This window comes from Erpetoichthys calabaricus, chromosome 5 (genome assembly GCF_900747795.2).
Source record: "Erpetoichthys calabaricus chromosome 5, fErpCal1.3, whole genome shotgun sequence".
Lineage (NCBI taxonomy): Eukaryota > Metazoa > Chordata > Cladistia > Polypteriformes > Polypteridae > Erpetoichthys > Erpetoichthys calabaricus.
The window spans coordinates 21,477,495-21,502,206 of NC_041398.2; the positions used below are offsets into that span (position 1 = coordinate 21,477,495).

The 24,712-nt window shown below is 43.4% G+C and overlaps 1 protein-coding gene across 1 annotated transcript in view; it reads left to right on the top strand.

Annotated features, from left to right (window-relative positions):
- LOC114642127 (zinc finger protein 91-like) overlaps window positions 1-22,708 on the top strand; it is a 54,404-nt gene extending 31,696 nt beyond the window's left edge. The window contains exons 6-8 of the mRNA XM_051927793.1: window positions 10,813-10,909; window positions 11,542-12,103; window positions 20,917-22,708. Of these exons, the coding sequence (XP_051783753.1) occupies window positions 10,813-10,909; window positions 11,542-12,103; window positions 20,917-22,688 (2,431 nt within the window). The 3' untranslated portion in view covers window positions 22,689-22,708. The remainder of the gene's footprint in view (window positions 1-10,812; window positions 10,910-11,541; window positions 12,104-20,916) is intronic.
- Window positions 22,709-24,712: the final 2,004 nt, after the last annotated feature.

Genomic DNA, 24,712 nt, shown 5'->3' on the forward strand with positions numbered 1-24,712 from the left:
CCGCCGAACAATGCTGCATTCAAGGAAGAGAAATTTAGTCCTTCTGACACATGAGAAAAACATCACAGAAAATCTAGACATGAATGAATTTATTTCAGAATTTGCCAAGAGTAACCGCAGACTGGTCCTGTAGATAATATCCAGGTTAAACGCTGGAAACTGATGTCCTATAGCCTCCCATGACTACAATAAGCCACGTTTCTGTTCTTGCTCTCATATGTTGTATACATTTGACTTTATTGATATTTACCTTGTAGATGTAGTTCTATATTTGTTCACAAAAAATAATAATACAAGTTCCATTGCCTTTGTTAATTTTATTGAACAATAGGTTATGATTTATGCCACAATTTTTGCTTTTACATGTTATATAAAACTATGTTGTTATTATTATTTGACCCCAGTAATTATATGCGGGCACTTTCTGTCAAAATGATTAATGACCTTAAGCCCCGCCCCCTTTCCCTGGGGTGTTTGTCAAAATGATTAATGACCTTAAGCCCCGCCCCCTGTCGGTGGATTGGTGACGCACATCCGGTCCCTGCCCCCTTCCTCTGATTGGTGGATTTGAATGATGCATCCCGCCCCCTATCGGTGGATTGGTGACGCACATCCGGTCCCCGCCCAGACCGCAGACTGGTCCTGTAGATAATATCCAGGTTAAACACTGGAAACTGATGTCCTATAGCCTCCCATGACTACAATAAGCCACGTTTCTGTTCTTGCTCTCGTATGTTGTATACATTTGACTTTATTGATATTTACCTTGTAGATGTAGTTCTATATTTGTTCACAAAAAATAATAATACAAGTTCCATTGCCTCTGTTAATTTTATTGAACAATAGGTTATGATTTATGCCACAATTTTTGCTTTTATATGTTATATAAAACTATGTTGTTATTATTATTTGACCCCCCTACAAAAATGGGGATGGATGGATATTTTTTGCCCCCCCCCAGACAAGCCAAATGCCCACCCACACATGATGTTCTGGTCACACCTCTGGTAGGTAATCACCTAAATAATTAAGATTGCGATTCAGACCTGTCAAATAGGTGAAGCAGACCCTGTGGGGCAACATTAGAGGATTTGCCTCAGGAGTTGCGGTTCGAACCCTGGGGGGGTGGGCGGGACGGGGGGGGGTTTGGGGGGTTGCAAAAGTGCATCCACCTGATGAGCCCCAATTAGGGAGAAACATGTGTCGTGTAGTCTTTGCATTATTTGGTTAGGGTATGTATCACATTATCTATGAACTGCTTCTCACAACCGAGAGAACGTGGCGGATGTCTGTGGGCTGGCCGACCAACCACAAGCGTCACCTGATGGGTAATCACCATAATTAGATTGTGATTCAGAACTAGGAGTGTAATATATGTATGTTTTATTTATTCATTTATTTTGGAGTTAACTAGTTGCAACATCATGTATTCCGACGGGGTTCTCGGCACTCCACCCGCTTTTAACAGACGAGTTGAGTCGCTCCGGCGCAACCACTTTGAGATCATCGACTTGGACTATAAGTTACAGGCATTTGTATTAGATGTTTATTTTTTAGTTTTTCCTTTATCATTCTGCGTTATGGAGTGTGGCAAAAAAATAATTTAAATAATTATAGCATAAGAAAATGTGAAAAAAGTGAAGGGTCTGAATGCTTTCATAAGGTGCTATGAGTTTATAGCATATAGCATTGAGACCCCTTCACTCTGTGCACACTTTATTGTGTTGTGGCTTTAATTTTAAATGAACTAGTTTGCCATTTTTGCCCATCAATCTACATAACATAATAAAGTGAAGACACGAAAGATTTCAAAATGTATTAAAAACTCAAAACCTGTACTCTCTCATTCCCCTGTTAATTCAGAGCCTTTGTCGTGGAGCTCCAAACTGTGGTCAGGTGCATATGCTGGTCTGTTTATCACGGGGTCTACGCACATTAGAACAATCACATCAAAATCTGAAGTAAGCACCACAACACGTCTTTCTTATAAGCTGCTAATGGAAGGGTTGGTTGATCGCCTCAGTCAAACCCCAAAGCAGATGCGGAGGAAGCTTCTTCAAGAAAATCAGGATTGGAGTCGAGGGCGCAGTCTAGTTCTGTGAACCAATAGAGAGGTGCCATTGGCTTTTCACCCTTTGATTTGTTGTATTAGAACAATGTGGAGGAGAACAGCCCATTCAGCCCAAATAAGCTTGTCTTCTAAAATAACATCAAGTCGAATTTTGAAAGCCCCTAAAGTCCTCCTGTTCACCACACTATGTGGTCACTTACTCCAAGTGTCTGTGGTTCTCTGTTTAAAGAAAAACATCTCAATGTCTGTGTGTGAAATTTCCCCTTGAAAAGTTTTCCACTGTGTCCCCGTGTTCTTGATGAACTCATTTTCAAGTCACCATCTCAGCCCACTGGACTAATTCACTTCACTCAGGTCTCCTCTTAATCTTCTTTTCCTTAAACTGTAAAGGCTCAGCTCTTTTAATCTTTCCTCATAACTCGTCCCCTGTCACCCTGAATCAGCCTAGTCGCTCTTCTCTGGACCTTTTCTTGTGCTGCTATGTCCTTTTTGCACCCAGGACTCCAGATGAGGCCTCACCAGTGTGTTATAAAGCTTGAGGAGAACCTCCTGTGACTTGTACTGCACACATCAAGGCGCTATATAACCTGACATTCTGTTTGCCTTCTTAATGGTGTCTGAACATTGTCTGGCAGTTGATAGCGTAGAGTCCACCACGACTCCTAAGTTCTTCTCATGAGGTGGACTCTCGATTTTCAGACCGCCCATTGTGTATTCAGACCTCACATTTTTCCTTTCTATGTGTAATTCTTTACATTTACTGACATTAAATTTCATCGTCCACAAATCTGCCTGAGCCTGTGTGCTGTCCAAGTCCTTCTGTGATGATATAACAGATTCCAAATTAACTGCTATGGCAGACGACCAGGGACCTTGCCCCACCGGGATGCGTGAAGAAGGGGAGGACCAGGAAAGGGGCAATATCCCTTCCCTGGGGCATAAGAGGGCAGCCCCCCCAGATTGCAGCAGGGCCATGGATATGGCTACTGAACACTGTCTGACAGTCGATAGCGTCAAGTCCACTACGACTCCTAAATCCTTCTCATAAGGTGGACTCTCGATTTTCAGACCACCCGTTGTGTATTCAAACCTCACATTTTTACTTCCTACATGTAACACTTTACATTTACTGATATTATATTTTATCTGCCTGCGCCTGTATGCTGGTCGTATTTAGAGCCTGTGGACCACCAGGGGGCGTACAGCTCCCCAAACCCAGTCACAATACACACAGAGGCCACTGTTGCCACACAGCACGCCTTTATTTAAGTGAGGAAGCTTAGCTTAGAGTCCACTATGACTCCTAAATCCTTCTCATAAGGTGGACTCTCAATTTTCAGACCCCCCCATGTTCAAAAACACTGAGTCAGTTTGATTTACCAGTTAGCCTGACATTACGTGTCCTTGAGATGTGGGAGTAAAAGCCACACAGACACGTGGAGAGCATGCAGGCTCCACAGAGGGAGTGTCCGGGCCGGCTTTTGAAACTTAAATGAACTCAGCCCCATTGGTTTCTTTTGGTGAACAGTCGGATGTATAGTAATAAACGGATAACTTTTATCACTCTGTAGGAGAAAGACAAATGGGGCAAGAGAATTTGGAAAGATTACGACAACTGCTATCAATAAAATGTTTTGAACGTTGCCACGTAATGAATGCTTTCCTGTTCTAATGTATTTTTCTTAATGAACCCAGCCACACAATATCCCAGTTGGTAGCTCTGCTTCATCACCAATCCAACATTCTTCACTTGTATCCATTGCCCACTCATTGCCTTTGTGAAGCTTGCATGGTCTCTCCATGTCTCTGTGGGTCTCCTCCTGGGTTTCTTCATTTTTTTTTCCTCCTATGGCACCCAGTCATTTGCAGGCCGGGTTAGCTGGTGATTCAAAATTAGCCATTGCATGAATCTGAAAGGGGGCGGCACGGTGGCACAGTGGGTAGCACTGCTGCCTCGCAGTTAGGAGACCTGGGTTCGCTTCCCGGGTAAAGACATACAGGTTAGGTACATTGGCGATCCTAAATTGTCTCTAATGTGTGTGGGTATAGTGTGTGTGTGTGTGTGCCCTGCAGGTTTGTTTCCTGCCTTGCGTGCTGGGATTGGCTCCAGCAGACCCCTGTGACCCTGTAGTTAGGATATAGTGGGTTGGATGATGGATGAATTTGAAAGTGTGTGTGTGTGAAAGAAAGAGAGAGAATGAGAAGGGTCGCTTCTTGCCTGTCACCTGCTAGGACAGAATATGGCCCCCCACAGCACTGAATTGGACTAAGCGGGTATGTTACCGAAGATAACTTAAAAGTCCCGCAGCTTAACATTTCCATTCATTTCTCAACCTGCTTGTCCAATCTAGGGTCCTAAATCTATCCCACCAGCATCAAGCACCAATCCGTCACTCGCAACACACTCACTGTTTTCCTCTAGGAGTCGCTAGCTCCCTTGTTGGAATAAGTTGTTTTGCAATTGCGGCATCTCAAGTAACCCGAAACTATGCAGATACAGTGGTGTGAAAAACTATTTGCCCCCTTCCTGATTTCTTATTCTTTTGCATGTTTGTCACACTAAATGTTTCTGATCATCAAACACATTTAACCATTAGTCAAATATAACACAAGTAAACACAAAATGCAGTTTTTAAATGATGGTGTTTATTATTTAGGGAGAAAAAAAAATCCAAACCTACATGGCCCTGTGTGAAAAAGTAATTGCCCCCCTGTTAAAAAATAACCTAACTGTGGTGTATCACACCTGAGTTCAATTTCCGTAGCCACCCCCAGGCCTGATTACTGCCACACCTGTTTCAATCAAGAAATCACTTAAATAGGAGCTGCCTGACACAGAGAAGTAGACCAAAAGCACCTCAAAAGCTAGACATCATGCCAAGATCCAAAGAAATTCAGGAACAAATGAGAACAGAAGTAATTGAGATCTATCAGTCTGGTAAAGGTTATAAAGCCATTTCTAAAGCTTTGGGACTCCAGCGAACCACAGTGAGAGCCATTATCCACAAATGGCAAAAACATGGAACAGTGGTGAACCTTCCCAGGAGTGGCCGGCCAACCAAAATTACCCCAAGAGCACAGAGACGACTCATCCGAGAGGTCACCAAAGACCCTAGGACAACGTCTAAAGAACTGCAGGCCTCACTTGCCTCAATTAAGGTCAGTGTTCACGACTCCACCATAAGAAAGAGACTGGGCAAAAACGGCCTGCATGGCAGATTTCCAAGACGCAAACCACTGTTAAGCAAAAAGAACATTAGGGCTCGTCTCAATTTTGCTAAGAAACATCTCAATGATTGCCAAGACTTTTGGGAAAATACCTTGTGGACTGATGAGACAAAAGTTGAACTTTTTGGAAGGCAAATGTCCCGTTACATCTGGCGTAAAAGGAACACAGCATTTCAGAAAAAGAACATCATACCAACAGTAAAATATGGTGGTGGTAGTGTGATGGTCTGGGGTTGTTTTGCTGCTTCAGGACCTGGAAGGCTTGCTGTGATAGATGGAACCATGAATTCTACTGTCTAAAATCCTGAAGGAGAATGTCCGGCCATCTGTTCATCAACTCAAGCTGAAGCGATCTTGGGTGCTGCAACAGGACAATGACCCAAAACACACCAGCAAATCCACCTCTGAATGGCTGAAGAAAAACAAAATGAAGACTTTGGAGTGGCCTAGTCAAAGTCCTGACCTGAATCCAATTGAGATGCTATGGCATGACCTTAAAAAGGCGGTTCATGCTAGAAAACCCTCAAATAAAGCTGAATTACAACAATTTTGCAAAGATGAGTGGGCCAAAATTCCTCCAGAGCGCTGTAAAAGACTCATTGCAAGTTATCGCAAATGCTTGATTGCAGTTATTGCTGCTAAGGGTGGCCCAACCAGTTATTAGGTTCAGGGGGCAATTACTTTTTCACACAGGGCCATGTAGGTTTGGATTTTTTTTTCTCCCTAAATAATAAAAACCACCATTTACAAACTGCATTTTGTGTTTACTTGTGTTATATTTGACTAATGGTTAAATGTGTTTGATGATCAGAAACATTTTGTGTGACAAACATGCAAAAGAATAAGAAATCAGGAAGGGGGCAAATAGTTTTTCACACCACTGTATAATAATAAAAGGTGATACCCCTCCCATAGTGATACGGCGGTAAGCAATCACATAACAGAAAATAATGTAGCTTTCTTTAACTCTTTCAGGGCTGATGTCGACTTTTGTCAAAATTCAGGGGTAGAGGACGGTGATCACTGGTAAACTGCAAAAAACTCACCCTTACATTTTATTTCGACTCTCTTTGCTAGAAGGAAAGTTACATAGCTTTGTTAATTTAACCTCGGTTCCCTATGCGTGCATGAAGAGCAAACAACCTCTAAAATGGCACCGACATCTGGCGAGAGACCATATGCAAATTTGTGCAAAGCAAAATACTCCATGGACGTTTTACGTAATTTCATTGAGTAGAACTCTGACTTGTCGGACTCCGAGTTTGATGCAAGTGATCAGAAGATGGATATTGAAAACGAAAGTGAGGTACCAGCATCATCTGATTGGTCCCCAGATGATCGTGGGGCTGAACACTTTCATTTAGCTGATGCTCCTATAGCAGCGTTCGTCTGGGAGGGCCACCACATATTGCGTTACACTGCAAACACCACCACAACCCACCTGCTGTGCAAAGACAGCCATGCAGCAGGCCCACTGTGCATTCCTGCTGTCCATTGAGGTGCCCCTAGCCACCAGAGATATAACAGACTTTTTAAGTTGATTTATGTGTGAAATTTATTGCTTTGCGTGTTTTTCAGAAAACTGAGGTTTTTGGAAAACATATTCAGCCCTCAAAGAATTAATGACGACTTATGTTGCATTACAAACGAAGGAAGCCAAATAGTAAGACAATTACCAAGGTGGGATCTCAATGTATACAGTCTGCCATTTTCATCGCTGCACTGGAAAGGATTTTCAGGATCGGATGACGTTATCTCCCATCTGGTCGTCGGCTTCAAAGGCTTTATACTCTTTCTCCACATGCAGACCCTCACTTAGATAAATCATGCCGTTCCAAACAAGGCAAAGAGAAAATTCAATTTCATGCACACAGGAATAGTACAATGCCTATTTTCGTAGTTGTCCCTCCAAATGCTTGCCTAGCAGTTCTAAATGATGAGCCCCAGTGTGCCAAATCTGGCCTTGTGTTAGCTGTACATGTGAGAAAGAAGCAGATTTATAAAATATTTTTTGTACAGAGCACAGTGAGATATTAAACATACAGGTACTGGTCATAAAATTAGAATATCATGACAAAGTTGATTTATTTCAGTAATTCCATTCAAAAAGTGAAACTTGTATATTAGATTCATTCATTACACACAGACTGATGTATTTCAAATGTTTATTTCTTTTAATGTTGATGATTATAACTGACAACTAATGAAAGTCCCAAATTCAGTATCTCGGAAAATTCGAATATTGTGAAAAGGTTCAATATTGAATACACCTGGTGCCACACTCTAATCAGCTAATTAACTCAAAACACCTGCAAAAGCCTTTAAATGGTCTCTCAGTCGAGTTCTGTAGGCTACACAATCATGGGGAGGACTGCTGACTTGACAGTTGTCCAAAAGACGACCATTGACACCTTGCACAAGGAGGAGGGCAAGACACAAAAGGTCATTGCTAAAGAGGCTGGCTGTTCACAGAGCTCTGTGTCCAAGCACATTAATAGAGAGGCGAAGGGAACGACAAGATGTGGTAGAAAAAAGTGGACAAGCAATGGGGATAACCGCACCCTGGAGAGGATTGGGAAACAAAAATGTGGGGGAGATTCACAAAGAGTGGACTGCAGCTGGAGTCAGTGCTTCAAGAACCACCACGCACAGACGTATGCAAGACATGGGTTTCAGCTGTCGCATTCCTTGTGTCAAGCCACTCTTGAACAAGAGACAGCGTCAGAAGCGTCTCGCCTTTGGACTGCTGCTGAGTGGTCCAAAGTTATGTTCTCTGATGAAAGTAAATTTTGCATTTCCTTTGGAAATCAAGGTCCCAGAGTCTGGAGGAAGAGAGGAGAGGCACAGAATCCACGTTGCTTGAGGTCCAGTGTAAAGTTTCCACAGTCAGTGATGGTTTAGGGTGCCATGTCATCTGCTGGTGTTGGTCCATTGTGTTTTCTGAGGTCCAAGGTCAACGCAGCCGTCTACCAGGAAGTTTTAGAGCACTTCATGCTTCCTGCTGCTGACGAACTTTATGGAGATGCAGATTTCATTTTCCAACAAGACCTGGCACCTGCACACAGTGCCAAAGCTACCAGTACCTGGTTTAAGGACCATGGTATCCCTGTTCTTGATTGGCCAGCAAACTTGCCTGACCTTAACCCCATAGAAAATCTATGGGGTATTGTGAAGAGGAAGATGCAATACGCCAGACCCAACAATTCAGAAGAGCTGAAGGCCACTATCAGAGCAACATGGGCTCTCATAACACCTGAGCAGTGCCACAGACTGATCGACTCCATGCCACGCCGCATTGCTGCAGTAATCCAGGCCAAAGGAGCCCCAACTAAATATTGAGTGCTGTACATGCTCATACTTTTCATGTTCATACCTTTCAGTTGGCCAACATTTCTAAAAATCCTTTTTTTGCATTGGTCTTAATTGATATTCTAATTTTCCGAGATACTGAATTTGGGACTTTCATTAGTTGTCAGTTGTAATCATCAACATTAAAAGAAATAAACATTTGAAATACATCAGTCTGTGTGTAATGAATGAATCTAATATACAAGTTTCACTTTTTGAATGGAATTACTGAAATAAATCAACTTTGTCATGATATTCGAATTTTATGACCAGCACCTGTATAAGCTTATATTCTGATTACACGTACATGGCTTTATAATTTAGATAGATCTTTATTGTCATTGTCACTTTTACAAAGGAACGACGAAATTGAAGGTGCAGTCGACTTAGTGTGAGGAATAAGAGTTAAAAAGACAAGAAGAGAGAAAATAATAACAAACCGAATAGTAATAAAGTACTTTACAAAATATACAAATTGCACCGGTTGACTTAAGGTCTGTATTGCACATTGGGAGAATGATTCGGAGCAGTTTGATTCTGAGTGCAGGGCCATGATTGCTTTCGGATAAAAGAGTTTTTAAGGCGGTTTCTCCTGGTTTTCATTGCTCTGTATCTCTTGCCCAATGGCAAAAGCTGGAAGAGGCAATGACCGGGATGTGATGAATTCTGGGAAATGTCTATTGCTTTTTTGCGGCATCGGGAGGTGTAGATTTGTTTCAGAGTGGGGAGGGTACAACCAATTGTTCTCTCCACTGTCCTGATGACCCTATGGAGCGCTTTCTTTTCTGAGGAAGTGCAGTTGCCGTCCCACACACACACAGTCCATACGTGAGCACACTCTCGATGGAACAGTGATAAAAGGCAAGGAGCAGATTTTTTGGGGAGAAGGTTCTTTCTGAGAATTCTCAGAAAATACAGTCTCTGCTGCACCTTCTTCAGCAGCTCCTTGGTGTTGGCGCTCCAGGTCAGGTCATCCTCCAGCTCAATGCCCAGAAACTTGTACACCGGGACCCTCTCCACACAGGCCCCGCCAATGATGAGTGACTGGATGTCAGTTTTGTTTTTCCTAAAGTCAATACTACTAATAATAATAATTCAATAACAAGCTCCTTTGTTTTTTTGGTGTTGAGGAGCAGGTTATTGACTCTGCACCACTCTGACAGCTGCTCCACCTCATCCCTGTATGCCAGCTCACCCTCCTTGCCCGAGATGAGTCCGACCACCGTCGCGTCATCCGCGAACTTTATAATCTTGTTGCTATGGTGAGTGGGGACACAGTCATATGTGTAGAGGGTGTAGAGGAGCGGGCTGAGCACACCAACCCTGCGGCGTCCCGGTGTTGAGGCTGAGAGCAGTGGATGTGTGGAGAACCAGCCTGACCCTCTGGGAGCGACCAGACAAGAAGTCCAGTATCCAACTGCAGGTGAGTGATGGAAGTCCCAGATCTGCCAGTTTGGACACCAGTCATTGTGGGAGGATGGTGTTAAAAACGCCGAGCTGAAGTCTACAAAGAGCAGTCTGGCGTAACTCCCCTGCTGTTCCAGGTGGGTCAGGGGCAGCATGAAGGGCTGTGGTCACAGCATCCTCCGTGGATCTCTTTGCTTTGTAAGCAAATTGAAATGGGTCCAGGTCTGCTGGCAGGCAGGCGATGATATGACTCCGCATCAGTTTCTCAAAGCACTTCATGATGACAGATGTGAGTGCCACTGGGTGGAAATCATTCAGACTGTTCGTGATGGATTTTTTCGGCAGCAGAACAATGATTGAGGACTTGCGGCATCACCATTCAGACTTAACTGTACGTCTTTGGGTTGTGAAGGGATAAAGAATGAAGTACCTGAGGAAATACCAATCAGACATATAGGGAGAATATACAAAATCAGCACACGAATAGCAACAGGTGGGGGTATTCCAACCAAATATGTGGGATCAGGGAAACATTTAAGAAGAATTCTCTCTTCATAACAGCTGATGGCAGTACTTCTGCTAAGTGCCATCCCAAAGTAATTTACATTTTTGGATTTGTTTGTGTGTAGTTTGTGTGGTAAACAGCAACACTGAGTACACCGCCTTTGTTTAGTACAACATCTGTGTTTTCTCCTTTCAGTATCATAAACCAACAAAGGAATCCGGATTTGAGAGATGTTTGCTTCAACCTCCAAAAGAGTTGTTGAATCACACGAACATCTAGAAGACTTCATTGAAGGTGCAAGAGAAGAAAAGGAGTCTGAGGAAATGACGCTGATGAGGTCAGTTAACATGGTGTGCATTATCACAAGGAGATAACGTTGGGCTACCCCAAGCTAGAAAATCAGTTTTGGTATTTAGATAGAAGAGACATCTGGAGGGCCTTAAAGCTGTCTCCATGGTGGATGTCCATTTATTGCAGAGGTAAGCTGGAGCCAAGGTCAACAGGCAGAAAGGAAGAGAGGGAAAGTGGAGTACAAAGAGGAGTGATAAGAGGAGTGCTTTAGAGAAAGGAGCATTGGGTGGGTAGAACAGACGAGGAGAGACGAGGCCCACTGAGACTGCCAATTGGTTTATTAATGTTTTGCAATGTTGTCAAACTTGACACAATGTATTTACCTGATAAATGTGTTCTCATTCACTGGTATCGCTGTTGGATTCACTGTAATCGAGGTGCTTCACATCAGTACTTCACAGACCTCGTCTCTTTAAAATGGTGGTTTTAATTTAGGTCACGTCTGTCCTCCAGATCTTTCGTCATTACATTTGGACCACCATAATCATTTAGAACCCTAATGAGTCAAAGTGGGGAAAAAAAGTGTGCGTTTTCAAACGTTTCCATATGTTCCTTGGTTTATTTCAATCAACAAGACATCAAGTGCTTTTGATGACTTTATGAAGTAATTCTATCACTTTTATTTTGACAGGGAGAAAAGGCGCCTCCTTGCCAGTTCACACGGCCATACGGTGAGGTGTCTAATGGCCTCCAGGACAGGACTGTCCATGTGAGAAAGGAATCCTGGAAGAGAAAGGGGAACACGTTGGGGGAAGAGAAGAGTTTCACACAGAACATGGCCCTAACCACAGATGGTGTCATAGATCAAAGACTAGCACACATTAAACAAGAGGACTGCGAGTGGGGTGCCCCTCTGGATTTGTGCGTGAAGCTGGAGGACTGTGCGGGAAGAGTTTCTGCTTTTAAAGAGGAGGAGGAAGAGGAGTCATCTGAGGGGGAGATTGTCGACGTTAAAGTTGAGGATCCGGAAGATTTCTCAGCCACTCTTCAACGACAAAACCACGAAACTGGGTATGAGATCAGTGAAGAATCTCGCTGTGGCTTACAGCCTTGGGTCACTAATGCTGGTCAACTGGCTACCCAGCAGAATTCTGCGGAAGTGAATACTGACACATCTGTGTTGGAAGAGAAAATTGCTGAAGGAGATGGGAGAGAAGCAGAAGAGCAGCAGCCAGCTCAGAGCGTCGAAATAAGTAAGTAATGGGATTAAATGCACTGCAGGAGAAAGTCAAACTGGAAACACATGCAGAGCCTAATAGTGATTTACTGGATGTTTTCAGCAAGTGGAAATGAGAACTCAACAAATGTTTGATTGAATTTGATTAGAGACCAGGTGCTCTGGTGCATGACGACCAACGTTAGCTGGCCTAAACAGTAAATTGTAGCAAAATGTAAACGTTTCCCTACATAAAGCTGTGATTTAAGCCTTTGAAATACCACATTGCAGGCTAATATTGGGTTATATTTAATCTTCTGCTTTTTCAGCTGCTCCTGTTAGGGGTCGCCACAGCGGATCATCTTCTTCCATATCTTTCTGTCCTCGTCATCTTGCTCTGTCACACCCATCACCTGCATGTCCTCTCTCAACACATCCATAAACCTTCTCTTAGGCCTTCCTCTTTTCCTCTTCCCTGGCAGCTCTATCCTTAGCACCCAGTATACTCAGCATCTCTCCTCTGCACATGTCCAAACCAACGCAATCTCACCTCTCTGACTTTGCCTCCCAACCGTCCAACTTGAGCTGACCCTCTAATGTCCTCATTTCTAATCTCATCCATCCTCGTCACACCCAATGCAAATCTTAGCATCTTTAACTCTGCCACCTCCAAATCAGTCTCCTGCTTTCTGGTCAGTGCCACAATCTCCAATCCATATAACATAGCTGGTCTCACTACTGTCCTGTAGACCTTCCCTTTCACTCTTGCTGATACCCGTCTGTCACAAATCACTCCTGACACTCTTCTCCACCCACTCCACCCTGCCTGCACTCTCTTCTTCACCTCTCTTCCACAATCTCCATTACTCTGTACTGTTGATCCCAAGTATTTAAACTCCTCCACCTTCACCAACTCCTCTCTCTTCATCCTCACCATTCCACTGACATCCCTCTCATTCACACACATGTATTCTGTCTTGTTCCTACTGACCTTCATTCCTCTCCTCTCATATCTCCACCTCTCCAGAGTCTCCTTACCCTGCTCCCTACTATCGCTACAGATCACAATGTCATCAGCAAACATCACAGTCCACGAGGACTCCTGTCTAATCTCGTCTGTCAGCCTGTCCATCACCATTGCAAATAAGAAAGAGCTCAGAGCCGATCTCTGATGTAATCCTACCTCCGTCACTCCTACTGCAGACCTCACCACTGTCACACTTCCCTCGTACATATCCTGTACAACTCTTACGTACTTCTCTGCCACTCCTGACTTCCTCATACAATACCACAGCTCCTCTTGGTCACCCTGTCATATGCTTTCTGCAGGTCCACAAAGACGCAATGCAACTCCTTCTGGCCTTCTCTAAACTTCTCCATCAACATCCTCAGAGCAAACATCACATCTGTGGTGCTCTTTCTTGGCATGAAACCATCCTGCTGCTCACTAATTATCACCTCACTTCTTAACTGAGCTTCCACTACTCTTTCCCATAACTTCATTCTGTGGCTCATCAATTTTATCCCCCTGTAGTTACTGCAGTCCATGCACACACCCCTTATTCTTAAATTTCGGCACCAGTACACTTCTTCTCCACTCCTCAGGCATCCTCTCACTTTCCAAGATTCCATTAAACAATCTGGTTTAAAAACTCCACTGCCATCTCTCCTAAACACCTCCATGCTTCCACAGGTATGTCATCTGGACCAACGGCCTTTCCATTCTTCATCCTCTTCCTCGCTGTCCTTACTTCCTCCTTGCTAATCCATTGCACTTCTTGATTCACTATCTCCACATCATCCAACCTCTTCTCTCTCTCGTTCTCTTCGTTCATCAGCCTCTCAAAGTACTCTTTCCATCTGCTCACCACACTCTCCTCACTTGTTTCCATCTTTATCCTTTATCACCCTAACCTGCTGCACATCTTTCCCAGCTTGGCCCCTCTGTAGCCCACCAGTCCTTTTCTCCCTCCTTAGTGTCCAACCTCTCATACAACTCATCATACGCCTTTTCTTTAGCCTTCGCCACCTCTCTCTTCACCTTGCGCCTCATCTCCTTGTACTCTTGTCTACTTTCTGCATCTCTCTGACAATCCCACTTCTTCTTTGCCATCCTCTTCCTCTGTATACTCTCCTGTATTTTCCACCACCAGGATTCCTTTTCCTCCTTCATCTGTCCAGATGTCCGCCCTAAAAGAGTGAAATGGGACCCAAACAGAAATGAAATGGGAAGCGAGGGAGCCAGCAGATGACCAGCTAAGTCAGGGCCTCAAACTCCAGCCAGTTGCTTCATTAGGCGCTGAGTCTTGTCATTCATTAAACCCGTTCTTTAATTCCATGGCTTGTTGCTGCTCTCACTGTGCAATAGCATACATTTCTGAAATTGTTGACTTTCTCTTTTCTAAGAGCACCGTTCAAATGTTTTGATGACCTGAGCAGATCGACGTTCCTGAGACCTTCATCTTTCTTTATTTTCAGAAATTGCATGATGGACACCAGTTGTTTTGGCACCTTTTGTGTATCTCCTTATTTGGCTGCTAATAAAGGAAAAAGAAACAATGAAAGGGTCCGAGTTTTCAAGAGCAAGTGAATTAAATTGAGTGGAATGTAAAAGGAGTTAATTAGCAGCAAAAACAGGTCACTCATTAAGAAAAGGGTGAGAATGAAAACCTGCAGCCACTGCAGCCCTCCAGGACCGGAGTTGGGGACCCCTGCTATAGAAGATGTACAGTGCAGAATATGGCAGGAAGGTGATTCACTATGCACTTATAGGAAGCCCCCCCAACACTGTCAGTTGTTTCCCTTTCTTCCTGCAGGTTATACGCAGATCGAAATGAAGGTGTTGCTTCTTGAACACCCTCACTCGATGTTAAATGTGTTTGAAGTCCACATGTAATGTAAATATGTCAGTCAATCGATGAATGTGCAGTATGGTGGCACAGAGGTAGTGTTGGTGCAGCCTCATAGTAAGGAAGTCGGGTGGGTAGCGTCCCAGGTGTGCCTGGTGTGGTGCATTTGCATGTTGGTTTTCTTCCACAAACCTGGACATGCCGGTTAGATAAATTCACAATGCTAAACTGGCCCATGCGTGTGTTCACTTTGCAATGGGCTGACGCTCTGACTAACCATGGATTGTTTCTACGTGTGCCCACTGCTTGCTGGGACAGGCTCCAGCTGTGCCTCCTGCCCTGGAGAAGTGGGTTTAGTGGATCACTGAATAATGTAATGCAGTCGCTTTACCCATCATAACCCCATCTGCATGAACTCCTAGTGGTTTGTAACCAAAATGGGCACAGCAAGGGAGTGAGAGACCAACAGTTTTGAAAGGTCAAAGTGCACCAGTGCTCATTCATTAGAACAAAAGCAAAATAATAAACAAGTCATTAAATAATCTGTAAAGAAGTCCAACATACAGTGCATCCAGAAAGTATTCACAGCGCATCACTTTTTCCACCTATTGTTATGTTACAGCCTTATTCCAAAATGGATTAAATTCATTTTTTTCCTCAGAATTCTACACACAACACCCCATAATAACAACGTGAAAAAAGTTTACTTGAGATTTTTGCAAATTTATTAAAAATAAAAAAATTGAGAAAGCACATGAACATAAGTATTCACAGCCTTTGCTCAATACTTTGTTGATGCCCCTTTGGCAGCAATTCCAGCCTCAAGTCTTGTTGAATATGATGCCACAAGCTTGGCACACCTATCCTTGGCCAGTCGCCCATTCCTCTTTGCAGCACCTCTCAAGCTCCATCAGGTTGGATGGGAAGCGTCGGTGCACAGCCATTTTAAGATCTCTCCAGAGATGTTCAATCAGATTCAAGTCTGGGCTCTGGCTGGGCCATTCAAGGACATTCACTGAGTTGTCCTGAAGCCACTCCTTTGATATCTTGGCTGTGTGCTTAGCGTCGTTGTCCTGCTGAAAGATGAACCGTCGCCCCAGTCTGAGGTCAAGAGCGCTCTGGAGCAGGTTTTCATCCAGGATGTCTCTGTACATTGCTGCAGTCATCTTTCCCTTTATCCTGACTAGTCTCCCAGTCCCTGCCGCTGGAAAACATCCCCACAGCATGATGCTGCCACCACCATGCTTCACTGGAGGGATGGTATTGGCCTGATGATGAGCGGTGCCTGGTTTCCTCCAAACGTGACGCCTGGCATTCACACCAAAGAGTTCAATCTTTGTCTCTTCAGACCAGAGAATTTTCTTTCTCATGGTCTGAGAGTCCTTCAGGTGCCTTCTGGCAAACTCCAGGTGGGCTGCCATGTGCCTTTTACTAAGGAGTGGCTTCCGTCTGGCCAGTCTACCATACAGGCCTGATTGGTGGATTGCTGCAGAGATGGTTGTCCTTCTGGAAGATTCTCCTCTTTCCACAGAGGACCTCTGGAGCTCTGACAGAGTGACCATCGGGTTCTTGGTCACCTCCCTGACTAAGGCCCTTCTCCACCGATCGCTCAGTTTAGATGGCCGGCCAGCTCTAGGAAGAGTCCTGGTGGTTTCGAACTTTTTCCACTTACGGGTGATGGAGGCCACTGTGCTCATTGAGACCTTCAAAGCAGCAGAAATTTTTCTGTAACCTTCCCCAGATTTGTGCCTCGGGACAATCCTGTCTCGAAGGTCTACAGACAATTCCTTTGACTTCATGCTTGGTTTGTGCTCTGACATGAACTGTCAACTGTGGGACCTTATATAGACAGGTGTGTGCCTTTCCACATCATGTCCAGTCAACTGAATTTACCACAGGTGGACTCCAATGAAGCTGCAGAAACATCTCAAGGATGATCAGGGGAAACAGGAGGCACCTGAGCTCAATTTGGAGCTTCATGGCAAAGGCTGTGAATACTTATGTACATGTGCTTTCTACATTTTTTTATTTTTAATAAATTTGCAAAAATCTCAAGTAAACTTTTTTTCACGTTGTCATTATGGGGTGTTGTGTGTAGAATTCTGAGGAAAAAATGAATTTAATCCATTTTGGAATAAGGCTGTAACATAACAAATTGTGGAAAAAGTGATGAAGCGCTGTGAATACTTTCCAGACGCACTGTATATTATCATCATCATCCTAATTTTGTCAAACACATTTAATCCAATGCAGGGTCATATATGGGAGACAACAACCTCTCCAAAACAGCACCATGCATGCCTTAGAGACCAGCTCTGCGCTAGGTGCCAGTCCAGGACCATATAATATTTACCCTCAAGTTTTTCAGGAGGTTAGCGAGTACAAACTGTACATGAACCCTTGGTGCATATTCTAACGCACGGGTGTCAAACTCCAGGCCTGGAGGGCCGCTGTGGCTGCAGGTTTTCATTCTAACCCTTTTCCTAATCAGTGACCAGTTTTCACTGCTAATTCACCTTTTCCTCCTTTATTTTAACAGCCATGTTAGAAGGATTCAGTCTTCTAAATTGATTCGTTTCCTCATTAACTGACAGCCAAACAGAAATGAGATGTGAAACGAGCCGACAGGTGACCAGCTTAAACTGGGGCTTCAAATTCCAACCAGTTTCTTAATGAGAAGCCAATGCTTGCTGTTAATTAAACCCATTATTTAATTCCACAGCTCGTTGCTGCTCTCATTCTGCCACAGCAGACATTTCCAAAACTGTTGATGTTCTGTTTTTCATAAGAACATCGTCAAAGTGTTTTGGTGAGTTGAGAGATCAACCTTACCGAGACCTTCACCTTTCTTTATTTTCAGATATTGTGTGACGTGGCAGCTTATTTTGTGTCTCATTATTGTTTGGCTGCTAATTAAGGAAAAAGAAACAACTAAAGGGCCTGAGTCCATCCATCCATCCATTTCCCAACCCGCTGAATCCGAACACAGGGTCACGGGGGTCTGCTGGAGCCAATCCCAGCCAACACAGGGCACAAGGCAGGAACCAATCCCGGGCAGGATGCCAACCCACTGCAGAGGGCCTGAGTCAAGTTAATTAAAAAAAGTAATTAGCAGCAAACACTGGTCACTAATTAAGAAGATGGTTAGAATGAAAACCTGCAGCCACTGCGGCCCTCCAGGACTGGAGTTTGACACCGCAGTTCTAAAGGAATGGAAAATGGCAGATATTATGTTATTATATAAAAAGGGTGACCACGCAGATTCAAACAACTACATACCAGTAAAATTAATTGAAGGAATTATTAAGAATACGATTGAGCAACACCTGGCAAGGAGAGGAGTTTGACTGAACAGTCAGCATGGGGTCAGAAGAGGGAGGTCGTATTTGACTAACGTGCTGGAATTCTATGAGGAGGACACAAAGGGATTTGATCAAAGTGGAGCAGATGAGATTATTGATCTGGACATTCAGAAAGCATCTGATGAGATGCCACATGAGAGGGTGGGCATCAAACTAAAAGAAGTGGAAGTTCAGAGTGATGTGTGTAGGTGGGTTGCAGAATTGGTGCAGACTCAGGAAGGAGAAAGTGATGAGGATGTGAGGAACCAAATCAGAATTGGCTGTTGATGAGTGGCGTCTAGCGGGGGGCAGTGTGGGGGTCGCCGCTATTTTTAATATATAGAAATGATTTAATAATAATAATAATTCATTACATTTATATAGCGCTTTTCTCAGTACTCAAAGCGCTCTCCACACAGGGAGGAACCGGGAAGCGAACCCACAATCTTCTTACTGCAAAGCAGCAGCACTACCACTGCGCCATAGATAGGAATAGAAATAACAAGCTGGTTAAGTTCACAGATGACACCAAGATAGGTGTATTAGCAGTGTGAAAGACCAACCCGGACACAGACAGACACTGAGACATCCAGAAGTCCAAAGACACACCTTCATTTTTACAGCACGACACAGCCACACGGCTCAGTCCTTTTCTTTTTCTTTCCTTCTGCCACCTCCACTCCTCTCTCGCAAGCTCTGTCCACTACTACTTGACTCCGGCTCTCCGAATGGAGTGAGGTGGCCCCTTTTATAATGCCCTGCATGTGCTCCGGGTGCTCAGTGATGATCTTCCGGCAGCACTTCCTGGTGTGGTGGATGTGCTGAACAGGGTTGAGCTTCCCAGCTCCATATCCGTGGCCCTGCTGCAATCCGGGGTTTGGACTGCTCTCTTGCGCCCCAGGGAAGATATTGCCCCTCGCCTGGTCCTCCCCTTCTTCAGGCATCCCGGTGGGGCAAGGTCCCTGGTCGTCTGCCATAGCAGGTAATTTGGAATCTGTTATATCATCACAAAAGGACTTGGACAGCAGACAGGCTCAGGCAGATTTGTGGACGATGAAATTTAATGTCAGTAAATGTAAAGAATTACACATAGGAAGGAAAAATGTGAGGTCTGAATACACAATGGGCGGTCTGGAAATCGAGAGTCCACCTCATGAGAAGAACTTAGGAGTTGTGGTGGACTCTACATTATCAACTGGCAGACAGTGTTCAGTAGCCATTAAGACAGCTAACAGAATGTCAGGTTATATAGCACCTTAATGTGTGGAGTGCAAGTCACAGAAGGTTCTGCTCAAGTTTTATAACACACTGGTGAGGCCTCATCTGGAGTCCTGGGTGCAGTTTGGGTCTACAAAAAGGACATAGCAGCACTAGAAAATGTCCAGAGAAGAGCGACTAGGCTGATTCAGGGCTACAGGAGATGAACAAAGAGGAATGACAGTAGGAGCTAAGTCTTAAGGAGATTAAGAGGAGACCTGACTGAAGTGTTTAAAATTATGAAGGGAATTAGTGGAGTGGAATGAGACGGTGACTTTAAAATGAGTTCATCAAGAACACGGGGACACAGTGGGAAACTTGTGAAAGGGAAATTTCACACAAACATTAGGAAGTGTTTCATTACACATAGAATCACACACACTTGGAATAAGAGACCAAGTAGTGTGGTGGACAGGAGGACTTTAGGGACTTTCAAAACTCAACTTGATGTTTTTTTAGGAGATTTAGGTGGATAGGACAGGCGCGCTCTGTGGGGCTGAATGGCCTGTTCTCCTCCACATTGTTCTAATGTTCTAATACAACAAATCAAAGTGTGAAAAGCCAATGGCACCTCCCTATTGGTCAACAGAACTAGACTGTGCCCTTGACTCCAATCCTGATCTTTTTGAAGAAGCTTCCAGCAGGACTTTAGAGACTTTCAAAATTCGACTCAATTTTTTTTTTTTTTTTGTTTTGTTTTTGAAGAATTCAGTGGATGGGACTGGTGAGCTTTGTTGGGCTGAATGGCCTGTTCTCATCCAGATTGTTCAAATGTTCTAATGCTCCATCTCCAGGTCCAATCAGCCACACACCCCCACAGAGTCAATGTAGTGTGACCAATTTACCTAATATGCACATTTTTGAGTAAATAGGAGAAAAAAGGAGACTCCTAAGGAAAGCCCATGCAAACCTTCAGAGAACATACCAGGTTTACATGACCAAAGACTCGGTGAAGAAGTTGACCCCGGGACTATACAGTATGAGGGAGCTGGACTAATTCAAATAAATAAGAGTGAGGGGGCAACAGTGATAACTCAACATGGAAGAGCTTGAATTTTATTTTGACTGAATCCACATGAAAGCCTCAGTTCCTCAGATCCTTTTCTAAATCAGCCTCACTTTCTTAACCTGTAGTCTCTGGCAGCTTTTGAAGTAAGGCAGAAATGAACCAGAGAATGGAGGACAGTCCACTGCACACTGGCACACAAAACAGACAAATCTGTGGGCTATATCCAGATGCTGTAAACGTCTAGTGAACATGAAAAGCCAAAACACACATTGAACAGAATAAGAATAGAACCTCAGCATGAGGCAGCAGCACCAAGTGTACCACCTGTTTCCTTTTAATATATATATATATTCTTTTTTTTTTAATTTTAACTAAATCATTTGTGTTATTGCAGATTTTCGGAAGGATGACAGCCTCTCAACATCTTTGTTTGCTCAGCCATCTCTTCAGGGCAGACTACAACAGAAACAGGACAAGGAGAAGATGGACAAATCAACAAAAGGACCAGAGAATTTGACAGCAGTCTCTTTGCAGTGTAGTTCTCTCACAACTGTTGAACTCATACACCTAGAAGCCATCAGCACCGATCAACAAAAAGTGCATAATAAAGATCAAGAGACTTTGTATGCCTGTCGAGAGTGTGGAAAAACTTTCAAGAACAAATCTGACTGCAAAGATCATAAGTGGATTCACACAAGGCAGAAACCATATTCCTGTTCTGAATGTGGTAAACTCTTTTCCCGCAGTGACAGTCTTCACAAGCATAAAAGGATTCACACTGGTGAGAAACCCCATTCCTGTCCAGAATGTGGCAAACGATTCTCACAGATAAGCAGCCTTCAGAGCCACACTAGAATCCACACTGGAGAAAAACCTTATTGCTGCTCTGAATGTGGTAAGCGATTTTCTGATAGTAGCAGTCTCCAAAGACATATACGAATTCACACTGGAGAAAAGCCATATAGCTGTTCCGAATGTGGCAAGCGATTCTCCGACAGTAGCACTCTTCAGCAGCACACACGGATCCATACTGGAGAGAAGCCATATTGCTGCACTGAATGTGGCAAGCGATTTTCACAAATAAGCAGTCTTCAGAGCCACTCCAAAATTCACACTGGGGAAAAGCCTCATTGTTGCTCTGAATGTGGCAAAAGATTCTCCCATAACAGCAGTCTTCAGAAACACCTAAGAATTCACACTGGAGAGAAGCCATATTATTGTTCTGAATGTGGCAAGCGATTTTCGCAAATAAGCAGTCTTCATAGCCACACACGAATTCACACTGGAGAAAAACCACATTGTTGTTCTGAATGTGGCAAAAGATTTTCCCATAATAGCAGTCTTCAAAAGCATGCAAAAATTCACACGGGAGAAAAGCCTTTTTGCTGTTCTGAATGTGGGAAAGGTTTCTCACTTTTAAGTAGGCTTCATAACCATTTAAGAATTCACAGTGGAGAGAAGCCTTTTTGTTGTACTGAATGTGGAAAACGGTTCTTACAAGTTAGCCATCTTCAGAGTCACATCAGAATTCATACTGGAGAGAAACCTCACTGTTGTTCAGAATGTGGCAAACGATTTTCACACAGTAGTAGTCTTCATAATCATACAAGAATTCATACTGGAGAAAAGCCTCATTGCTGTTCTGAATGCGGAAAAAGATTCCTACAAATATGTCATCTTCAAAGCCACATTAGAATTCATACTGGAGAGAAACCGTACTGTTGTCCTGAATGTGGTAAACGATTCTCACACAGCAGTGGCCTTCATAGCCATAAAAGAATTCACACTGGCGAAAAACCACACAGCTGTTCTGAATGTGGAAAACGGTTCTCAGACAGCAGCAGTCTTAACAGCCACATGAGAATTCACACCGGAGAGAAGCCGTATTGCTGTTCTGAATGTGGCAAACGATTCTCTCACAGTAACAGCCTTCATAGCCATATACGAATTCACACAGGAGAGAAACCATACTGCTGTTTTGAATGCGGCAAGCAATTTTCACAAATAAGTGGTCTTCAGAGTCACACAAGGATTCATACTGGAGAAAAGCTGTACTGTTGTTCAGAATGTGGCAAGCGATTCTTCCATAATAGTAGTCTTCAGAAACATACACGAATTCATACTGGAGAGAACAGCATACAGTATGAAGGAGCAGCTGCTATTTAATAAAGATAATCTTAACATGGGTTGACTATATTATTTTCCTTGTTTCATTGATTGTTAAATGTACAAAATCCACCTCTGACTCAATATGGTTTATTAAGGTTATCAATGCAGCTCTGAAAAAACATAAATCAAATGACAGTATAGACCATAATTTCAACTATAGCTAGAAAACTGCAGTCGACTTTGATCAGGGGCTTTGCTCTTTTGATTAAAGTGCTATTCCAAAGATTTGCGATGCATTATTTTCCACTTTATTTTACAGGTACAGCTGCAATTCCACACATTCAAATTGCATTTGTATTTAACCCTAACGGTGTCCAATAAATTAATGTCAACTCTGACTTACGTATGAGTTTTCCTTCTCTCCTATCAGGGGGATTGTGAGAAGAACAGGCCATTCAGCCCAAACTGCTCATTAATGCTTATCCAGCTAATCGCTCAGAAATTACATTCAATTTTTAAGGCCTCTCAAGTCCCACTCTCTACTAATCCACTCAATGAATTTCTATGGTTATCTGTGTGAGGAAAACACTTCTATGATCTATGCAAAATTTGCTCTGAGCAGGTTTTTTTTTTACCTTTGTAAAGTCATATTTAGATGAGCTTAGTTTTACACCAGGAGATGGCCTACAGTGATTATTACTGGAGGACCTCCAGATTGTTTCGGAATTCCTTCAGAGCAAGTGTAAACCTACAGATCATATCCAAAAGGACAACTTACGTGGACCTACTTATTAAAAACTAGGGGGCTTTGCCCTCTGCTCGCTTGACTCGCCAACCCCACCGGGCCTGCGCTACACACCAACCACTTTGCATCTCTGCCGCTCGCGGATCGGCCTCTTCATTGGGAAGAAACACTACTGTTCCCTGATGGCGACACGAATTAGACGATCTGCAGGTCTCCCATCACCATATTTAGCCGAAAGAGGACTTAGTATGGTCAACAATCTATTACCAAAAGAAAAGAAACCGATTGTCAATAGTGGATTGTGGCGATTAAAGATTGCTGATGACAAAAATGGCACCAAGCATCGAAAAATTTGTGGCATCACACCAAGCTCAGCCCTCTCACTAATAATATTATATTCAGTTTTCTTAATAATATATATATTTTTTTTAAGGGTGGCATGGTGGAGCCATGGTAGCACTGCTGCCTTGCAGTAAGGAGACCTGGGTTTGCTTCCCGGGTCCTCCCTGCGTGGAGTTTGCATGTTCTCCCCGTGTCTGCGTGGATTTCCTCCCACAGTCCAAAAGACATACAGGTTAGGTGCATTGGCGATTCTAAATTGTCCCGTGTGTGCCCTGTGGTGGGCTGGCGCCCTGCCCGGGGTTTGTTTCCTGCCTTGCGCCCTGTGTTGGCTGGGATTGGCTCCAGCAGACCCCCGTGACCCTGTACTTAGGATATAGCAGGTTGGATGATGGATGGATATATTTTTTATTCATACTTTGAGCAATACACCAATATTGTTAATATCTTCTAATAAAATAAATTTTAAAAATCTGTCCTTGTTTTTCAATATAAACCCCATTCCAAATTATTATGCAAATGATATTTTTCTCATTAGTCGATGCAAGTGGCAGTCAGCATAACTTTTGAGTCATCAACCATTAGAGTATAATTCGAATGTTACTGAACAAACCTCCTAATGATAACGGTATGTCAAAAACTTAAAATGCACTGTTCCAAATTATTACACACAACAGAGTTTCAAAACATTTTATAGGTTGTAAAGAACTGAAAATGGTCATTTGTTGAATATGCAGCATTAGGAGGTCGTATTTACTGAAATCAAAAGCTTTTTCAAATCAAAAACATCTTAACAGGTCAAGTTACGTATTAACACAGGACCCCGTATTTGATAGCAGCTTCACAATTCTTACCTCCATTGAACTTGTGAGTTTTTGGAGAGTTTCTGCTTGAATTTCAGAATAGCCCCCTAGAGCTGCTGTTTGGATGTAAACTGCCCCCCACCTTCCTAGATCTTCTGCTTGAGGATGCTCCAAAAGGTTCTCAATAGGATTGA